At 32.2% G+C, this 9,811-nt stretch overlaps 1 protein-coding gene across 2 annotated transcripts; it reads right to left on the reverse strand.

Annotated features, from left to right (window-relative positions):
• Nucleotides 1–1,341: 1,341 nt before the first annotated feature.
• Nucleotides 1,342–9,236, reverse strand: LOC141720940 (uncharacterized). 2 transcript variants are annotated; one of them, XM_074523642.1, is made up of 12 exons: nt 9,004–9,236; nt 8,542–8,652; nt 8,251–8,337; nt 7,557–7,610; nt 5,112–5,257; nt 4,815–4,965; nt 4,595–4,732; nt 4,401–4,472; nt 4,241–4,314; nt 4,013–4,154; nt 2,579–2,657; nt 1,342–1,905 (listed from the first exon to the last, which is right to left on the reverse strand). In XM_074523642.1, the coding sequence occupies exons 1-12, from the start codon at nt 9,151–9,153 to the stop codon at nt 1,808–1,810; spliced, it is 1,302 nt and encodes a 433-aa protein (XP_074379743.1). In that variant the 5' UTR covers nt 9,154–9,236; the 3' UTR covers nt 1,342–1,807. The 2 variants fall into 2 exon arrangements, with proteins under 2 accessions (XP_074379743.1, XP_074379744.1); XM_074523643.1 differs by lacking the exons at nt 8,542–8,652; nt 9,004–9,236 and adding an exon at nt 8,487–8,539.
• Between the last annotated feature and the right edge of the window lie 575 nt (nt 9,237–9,811).

The raw sequence follows: 9,811 nt of genomic DNA on the forward strand, positions 1-9,811 counted from the left end.
AGACAAGTCTGTAATTTAATAATGTTTTTTTGAAACAATATATAAATCATTGTTAAAAAACGAATAATATTAAAAATATCACATATTTGTTTCAGCCAAAAGAAAATTGCCTCTTTCATTTTTTTCGGAATAAAGAGAACTAATGTTCAGCTTTTCACTCTCCACAAGTCTTATAATGTCTCTCAATGCTTTGTAGAGCCTTATTCGCAAGTTAATGAACAATTGAGATATGAAGGCTCCGAGGTGGTGGCCCAATGTGTTATTTTGGAACACAAAATGGTTTAAAATGTTATTTTTGAAAATTATGATTCAAAATAGTAATTCATACCACTACATTATCTAATGTTCAGGTAACAGACCCAAAACGTTATATGATGCAGCGTTTTGTAATTTTTTTTTTTAATTTTCAATTCCCACACGTTACTTAGTGTAGCGTTGTGTTCTTATATTTTTTATTTTTGATATATAAAACGCGACATAATGTAATGTTTAACATGATTTCATTTGACGTTTTACATATATTTTTTTAAAATAAATATATTTTTTTAATTCTAATAAAAAATATTAAACCCTAAATTAATAAAATAAATAAATTATCTCTAAAACCTAAAAGGGTATTGATGAACTATAAAATGTTAAAAAATATTAAAATAAGTCACAATCTTAAATTTTAAAATTGTTTAATTTAAAATTTACATTTTTGGTAAGGTCCTAAAACCTAGATTATATTAGGGTTTAGGCTTTATGATTTAGGCCTAAAGGCCCTAAAACCTAAATCAATGTTACTTTTATAAAAATAAATAAATATTTTTAAACCCAAAAATGGATTGTTGAACTCTAAAATGTTAAAAATTGTTAAATTAAATATATCTTTTATTTATTTTTTTAATATTTCTAAAATTCAAAAGGAGATTATTGAACCCTACAAAATTAAAATTTGTTAAATTATGGCACATCATTAAATTTAAATATATTAATTTAAAAATTATTATTGAAACCGTAATATTAATTGATGTTTCCGACCCCAAATCAATACACAATAAAAACTTAAAAAAAATAAAGTAGCTTGGGGTGTATTTTTTTAAATAAAGAGAAGGTGCCTTAAACACTACTTAGTGTAGCATTTTGACACATTTTTATATTTTGGGTCATAATTCTCAAAAATAACATTTAGAACATTTTTTTATTAAAATGGTGACATTTACATCCATTTTTTAAAAATCTTCACCGTTTTAACAGCCATTATGAAACACGCTTCAGAAAAATCTACTGCTTTATATATTTTTTTATAATTTTGGAACAGATGATATTCAGATTTGTATCCCGTTCGGATGATGGCAGTTTTCAGTAACATATCACCTTTCGTATATTATAAATTTTGTTCAGAACACCTTATTGCTTACACTGAATGACTGAATATCCTAAATTTAATTGGGTGGTAATCCCTAATAATCATGTGTCAGATAAGACATATCTAAGAACCCTTAGATCAATATTTTAAGGGTCCAGATGCAAGGAAATTTATTTAGCGTTCCGCGGATATTTTCCGCGCAAAAAAAAAATTCTTTAAATCTGGGCCCTTGAAATATAGATCTGACGCCCCTGGAGTAGTATGTTAGATAAAATTTATCTAACACACGATTGTCATGGAAGAGGACCCAATTTAATATAGGCTGATACAAGTCCTAAATTTAATATAGGCTGATACAGGGTGAAATCTCTATTGTACACAACCAACACTGAGCTATGGTGGCTATCCAAAACAACAAAATGTACATCATGTAAAGGTCGCCAAGGAAAAGACGAGTCATTCCAAGCTTTTAAGAAGCCTGAACAAACCAGCTGCCTCCCTGATCCGCGAGAACTCGATACAAAAAGCTTGTACTTCCATGAAAAGATCATGAACTGCAATGCATAACCATTTGAATTGTAAGTAGCTTTAAAGTTGTCATTATAATGAGCCTTCCAAAAGAGGAATCTTTACTACTATTATTATGAAATAGTTCTTTTTCCTCGGGCCAAGAGAGTACAAAGCCAATCATATCAACAAAAATTTTAGAATAAAAATCACATCATCGACTTCAAGTAGTTTTGTTTACCTTCCCCATAAGATTATAGCAACTTGATATCTTCAATACAAAATAACTAAATGTCCTCGATAAGTCAAATAGGTATCCAAGTCATGTCATTAAACAAAAACAACTGCATCCAATGTTTTTATTAATTAAAAGGTCATGGTATGAAAAAATTACAAACTGCTTGCTAGTTCTTTAACCAACACAGACCCAGCATAACTGTTCATCACACTGTTGGAAGAAGAAAATTGCTTGGGCGTCATCAATTAATTATAATATTCAGATAAGTTCTGAACTAATTCACCCTACATAAAACCAAAAGCTTATACTTGTTTTGTTTGGATATATAACAATATACTCCCTCCTTTCTTTTTTCTAGTTAACACTGTACTCTTCCATGTACAGTGCTAGGAACATCAAGCTTTCTGCTTGCATGTACTGTACATGAAAGGTATATAATTATATATATAATGAACAGAAAGCAACAGATCGGGGTGCCTTACCATTGATAATTTTATTCCGTATCAGGCTTTGCAAGAAAACACATACAAGTCTTACAAGTCTGTTCTGCATGTACTTGTCCTGAGAAAAGATTTTTTTTTTTTAGTTACCGAATGGCAGCCGGAAATTCGTTAAGCAATCTAGTGAAAAATAGTAACACGAAGAGAAAACGAAAGAAAAACAATTAACAAACAAGAATAGAGAAAGACGGGAAAGGGAAGAGAAGTTAAAAACAGAGTAAATAACAAGTATAAAATGGATACACCATGCATGTCTCAGTTGTGGCTTTCATTTACATAAATAGTGCATACATCTGGCCTCCAATATTTTTAGTGGAAATACTGGGTAGTTCCCTTGGGTTTATATCTTTAAATACAGAAAGTTTCGGTGCTTAAAGACAGCACGACTGAAGAGAGACAAAAAACAGAGTAATCATAAAAAAAGAGAAATATCCAAGTAGAAAGTATTAGAAACTCCACACTTCCTCCAAAGTTCTAATTCTTTACTTGCATTCTCCTTAAATTTGCATCTGTTGGTATCATCCCTCCAGCTATAATTTAATTATCAATTAAACAAAGTTCCGATTTAAACTGTGTAAGGTAATTATTTTAAACTAGCTTTACAACTCATGCGAGGCACAGGTCTTCATTAATACTTTTATATTCTTCATTAATACTTTTATATTATTTAAAATTATAATTAAAAAAAATTGGATCATTACCTTATTAGTATATTTATAAATAATAATATAAATATTAGTTGTTGCCGGGATTCGAACATGAATCATGGGTAGTGTATAAATAATAATATAAATATTTGTTGTTGGTGAGGTTCGAACCTGAGAGTTTTAGTAGTGTATATATAATGATATAAATATTTGTTGTTGGCGGGGTTCGAATCTGGGAGCTTGAGTAATGTATGTTCTTTTAGTATTTGAATCTAACGGTCCTGATCACTTGATTAAAAAATCGATGGTCAAAATTGGGGATAACCAAACCAACCAAAAAAAGATATACCAAATTATACCCCATTCCGGTTGTTATAGTATAATATAGATATAATATCAAAAACCTTGAAAGCCATTGCAGATGTACTGGTTTTGAAAATACAATTTCAAACTATTTTTTTCTTTTCCTATCAACAGTTTATAAAGACTGGCAGATTATAAAGGACAAAAACATGAGAGCTGTCCCATGTTAATACGGTATATTCCCATGGACACACAATGAAGCCTTTACCTCAAAGTGGAAAGTTTGTTAACAAATGGATGAGGCATAAAGTTTTTAGAAAGTTCTGGAGTCCTGGTATATATCTTTGATCAGCTCAATACTAAAGTTAATAGTATAAAAAGGTCCTACCAAGAGCTATTATGCCACAGGACAGTACACGACAGTGAAAATTAAATAAAAAAATATAAATATAAATTTTGCAATTACCTTAATGTTCTCACAGGAAGAGATACAATTAGTTATGTACATGTGTACAAATTCTGTTGGGAGATCAACTGTTGTAGTAAGTCGGTTGACAACTTCCATCGAATGAAGACTCATGTCCATGTTCACCAGAACTGTGAAGTACCTGTGCTAATTAAACATATATTAAGCAACTAGTATACAACATTACAGTACATATATTATTAGGACCAAAATGGTTCAGGAACATACTCTGAAATTTCATTTGAATGAATCATCTTGGTCAGGACTTCAACCGCAATTAAAGGATTATTCTCCACCAATTCCTGTTAGCAAAATGATTGGTCTTACTAAACCAAGGAGTGTCATTTACTAGTATGATAAAATCTAAGCAATATACAGTAAGACATACCGGTAACTTTCTTGGTGTCAATCCCGAGTGATATACAATCTTTGGATCGCTAACCAACTCATACAGCACTCGCTTCAAATTATAAATAAAATATCTCAATGTCAATGTGAAGATAGAATCATGAGTCCAGAATAAGATTTAGTAAAATAGTAGAGCATAATAATGTGTGCGCGTGTGCATGTGAGTGAGGGCACCTCTTGTTGAGTAGGGGCAAGTGGCCCCTTCAACGCTTTTGCAATTAATTCGCGTACAGCCGCCCCTTTGCTGGTATCAGCACACATTCCATTATCCCATAAAAGCTCATGATGATTATCGGGGTTGAGCCAAACTAGCTGAAAGAAAGTTGACAAGTGTAAGCTTACTTGCTCCATCAAGCAGATTAAATTTTAAAACTATAGGCGACTAACATCTTACTTCATCATACTGTACTGGAAGCCTTGGTGGAAGAGGCCTAATCCACTGAGGACCCAATCCTTGAAATGATAAATTCTCCAGCAGCCCAGTTACAGTTTCATCTCTATTACCAGCTCCAAACTTTGGCTGAACTCCAGGCTGCAGATCAAACCTAAATTGGGTTTCAAATGATATAAAAATAAGTAACAATCAGACAAGATAGATTTTCTTGGAGCATGCAAATGCATATCTTAGTTGGGATGCTATCTAAAATATTTAAAACACAATCATGCCGTGTGAACAAAATAAAAGTCATACTCGGATGAGTCAAAATCACAACCACGGGGTAAATCAGGGTCTGGAATCACATTTTTAACGGAGGTGCTCTTAAATAAGCAGTAATGTGGTTCCGGATTAATTTTATCACAAAATTGCTGCTGCAACTGCTCACGTAGCGGGAATGCCTGAAAACAAGAGATAAACAATGATCAGACCACAATTTGAATGATTTAAATGTCCTTTGCATTAATGCAGGCCGATACCATCATATGTGTGTATTACTTTAGCAGGCCAAAAACAAGATATTAATAGCATTTTTTACAGCATTACATTCTGAAGACTGAAATGCAAATGCAAAAAAAATGATTACCAATGGGAAACCCTAACAACCTTAAAATCATTATATGTGGGATTAAAACCAAAGCCCAGACTCGCCATCTGAATATAGCGACGAATAACTTTTGGATTGCTCGCTATGATTCATCCACGTAACATTTGTGACGGTGGTTTTGGTCCATAGATAATGATTTTAAGTTTGTTACAGTTGTATCTAGGAAAGCTATGATCTAAGGTTTCTTTCATAATTGAGTCCAATTTGATCATAAAAAAGAGTTCAGCTTGATGGTCTGCGAGCAGACTTGTTTAGGAGTCTCGTCACAAGCTTCATAACTAGCTCACAGCTATGCTTTGAGCAACTATGTTTTGAGCATGCTATTAACTTTAGGTTTCTTTATTACTCGATGTTAAATACCGTGTTAAGGATGGAACTCAGATTGACCCAAAATTTCACTAGCAAACAGCAACTGCATATCAAGATCCAATCCATTTCCTAGAAATACAATCTTGATGTCGAAAAAAATTAAACTGATCCGATAGCTCCAAAGCTAATTTTGGATGTGCAGCGCTATCTAAAAATGTGGTAAGTACCATCACATATTGGGCGTATCTTGGATTATTGTGGAAATAAATACTTTATCTATCACAAGTACAAAGGTAATAGGAAAAGATATTATTCGCATTTAAAATTGATGAACACAGTTCTAGTTATTCTACTGAGTCTTTCTATTCATAACTTTATAATCATGACACTGTGAATGAAACATAGTTACAGGGAATGCGGGACGTGACAGAGTAACCCGAACCAGTTCGTTTAAACAGAACGCACATTGATTCCAACCCAGATCGCTACATTTGGCAACCCACAGCGACACGGGTTTTTAAGAAGAAAAAACAAAGAACAAAAAAAACCAGGAAGAACAAAGGGAAGAAAATCATACTTGAATCCTGATAGGGAGCAAGGGAAGAGTAAAAAGATGCAGATGTAAAAATACAAGAAAGAGATAAAAGGAAGAAGACGATGGCTTGAATCTCGTTTAAGTAAAACAGCTGTATATATGTAAATGTGTGTCAGTGTGTGTATATTGTAATTAAAGTTCCCGATATTTACCATACATATTATTCGTGATGCAGAACAAAGAATAAAACATTAGTTTGTATATATTTTATGTTATTAGTTGGGATTAGATTTAATGTATTTTGTTTTAGTATTATATTATATACATTTAGGAATATTTTATATTATGATAGAAAATAAGAATTTGTTTCCTTTATATGAAAATTGTCACTTAGCGACTAAATTTAGGGATTTATTCTTATCTTATGTGGCTATATAAGCTGATGCAATCTTTTGTTACAAGGGGAGCTGATTATTATTGAAATTGAGAATTGTTATGGGTTGCGATCCTAAAAAATCTCTCTTTTGCGGTTGACTAGGGGTAGTGATTCTTCTTCAGTTGGAGCACCTTAGGCAGTTAAGCATGGGTTTTCTGCCATTAATCCACATTTATCTATCCTTTTACTTGTTTTTAACCCTTGTCCTACATCAATTTGTGTGTTTATCTTTTAATATTTGAGTCCATATCCTTTGACCATAGTAAATCAATACACAGGTCCTTGACAATAAAAAATTACTACATTACTACATAACTGTAAAAGTTAAGTTTAAAATTATTATTAATAAATTTAATTTGAAAACCTTTTAATTTTTACACTTAAAATGTTTTACCAATTCAGTATTCTTAAATTAATGTTTTTTGCTGTCCATTAATGGTATAAAATATCAATTAAAATCAAAATATTATTATAAAATTATATAATAATATAAAGGCTTATCGTGCCCCCGCGTTCCTTCGTACCCTAACAATCCACCGTTCAATATTCACCTAATGTAACCTTCCATGTATCCAAATTTGTTTCCCTTTTCATATCGAATCCCGTCCCATGTAAGTTGTAATTATGGAATGAAAAGCGATAATTGGGGTGTCCAAAATTTAGATATTTAGACATAAGCATAGTCACTCAGCCATGAGCTAAACCCCTAACTATTTTGATGTTCAAGACCATCCAGATAAATTTATTAACATGTCCGGACGTAAAATGCCTATAAAACAAATTCCACAGTTCAATACATTGCACATAACTTACATGTGATGCAATATCAAAACTTTTTATGTAGTCCGCAGCAGATTGCTTGAGAACCTGTATAAATAAGACTTAACTGATTAGAAACATGTTCAGGGGAAAAAGAAAATTGGGAAAATGAAAAGAAACAACAGGACGTAATGTATATATAGCTAATAATATTCAGACAAAAAGAAGAAGAGCTTGACATGCAAATTTCATGAAGTCCAGCAAAAAAATAAAAGGAAAATAACAGTTTTAGTCTGAAACAAAGTTTTAATAATTTTAAAAAATGCCACAAGAATCTTAGCCTAATAGCTAATAGTGACACCCAACATAACGCAGGAGTCAAATGGGCTGACGAAATGGGATAAAAGGCCTGTACTCGTTGCAAGAATCAGTAATTAGGCAGGTTGAATAAAGAGGCATGCTTTTGTTACCTGAAAATAATAATTAGTGATTTTGTGTCAAAATTGCTATGTATAAGCTGTTCTTTGAAAAATAAAAAGCTAACCAAGGAATCATTAGTTGGTGATTTGAGGAGGAATCAGGTAACTGTGCCATATGTATATGCATGTAGGGAAGGATATATCTTGAATCCTAAAGAGATTCTTTTAACAGTTTTTTTTGGGGGGTGGGATAGTTCATCAATTGGTATTTAATCACATTCTTCACGAAATAATAGCACAACTGAATAGATATGGCAGGTGAACAAAACCTCTTTGCTACTTGTAGAGCTAGAGGACCCTAGTAACTGGAGTATAAATGCCCTCTCAAATTTCTCAGCATCATGATCAGTTGCTGCCTGCAATGCCCAAATTTACAAAACAAGGATATACCGTTAAAAAAATGACATCAGTATCATGATGCACATTTTTCTACATTATACCAACCTCCATTTCAAACACTAGATCACAAAATGTACTGGAATTTTAAATTTCAAAGATTACATACATGGTCGCCCATCAAAACATGCACTTTTTCTACAGATCAAGAATTAATCGCTTACATCTACAAGTAAAGAAATGAATGGGTTAGATGAAGGCTTTTGAGAGGAGTAAGCCTGAAATAGAATAGTGAATGCAACCAAGCGCTGTGAAGATCTGAGCAGTGGTTTATCCTGCAAAATACAACAAGAAAGAAGCAACCCATCATTTCCTAAATAACAAAAATCATAGATAAAGGAAAATAATTTTGAAATCCCTAGTCTATAACGTAATCCCCAATCTAATCTTATAACTGCAGTTACCTAAACGGCTAAACCTACAGAGCCTGATAATCTCGCACATTTATCTTTACCAAAAAAACAAACAGGTATAATCTAAATGTCACTGGGTAATTAAACATTCAACAATACACAAGCCGCAAAAAAGACCTAAAATCTAAAAATGTAAAACCCTAAAAAAACCTACACAACAGCAATAAAAAAAACAGCTGCAATACAAAATTGATAGAGAGAATCGATAATTACCTCGACTAAGATAGCGAGCGAGCAGCAGACTCTGAAGTGAAGTGAAGTCGCAAAATTGGAGATGAAATCGGCGGCGATTTGATCCAACGGCCGGTGTTCACCGGAACTGAGAAGCGAGTATAGCGTCTGGGTTTCTTGTAGTGAAATCATTCTCGCTGATAGCTATGGTATCGCTCTTCACCGCCTTGGAATGAGTTGTGATGTATGTGTGTATTAATGTATGTATATGTGCTGGGTGTATATATATATATTTATATATATATATGGGTATGTATGTCTAAGCAGCGCCTGACAAGGGTTGGGCCCGAAAGTCGGATAAAAAAATGGTCCAAAATGTTATCAAAATGTCATTTCTGAAAATTATGCTCCAAAATATTAGGGTACTAAATATTATTTAAAGTTAAAAATGATTTAAAATATTATTTTTCAAAATTAAGACTAAAAATATTATTTCAAGACGTTACATCGTGTAGCGTTTGACAAAAAGCCCGAAACGCTATATCGTGTAGCGTTATGCCCATTCTTCTTCTTTAAAAAAATGAGCAAAACGTGACATGGTGCCAAAACACTACTTAATCTAGCGTTTTATATATATTGTTTTTCAAAAAAATATTTTTCAATCCAAATAAAAATAAATAAATCCTAAATTACTAAAAAAATTATTTAAATTGTTTTTAAAATCCAAAAGAGGATTGGTGAGTCCTAAAATATTAAAATTTATTAAATTAAGTTACACCCTTAAATATTAAAATTGTTTAATTTAAAGTTTACATCTTTGGTTCGCAGGGTTTAAAGTTTAAACCGTACC

Source organism: Apium graveolens, chromosome 4 (assembly GCF_009905375.1).
Source record: "Apium graveolens cultivar Ventura chromosome 4, ASM990537v1, whole genome shotgun sequence".
Taxonomy (NCBI): domain Eukaryota; kingdom Viridiplantae; phylum Streptophyta; class Magnoliopsida; order Apiales; family Apiaceae; genus Apium; species Apium graveolens.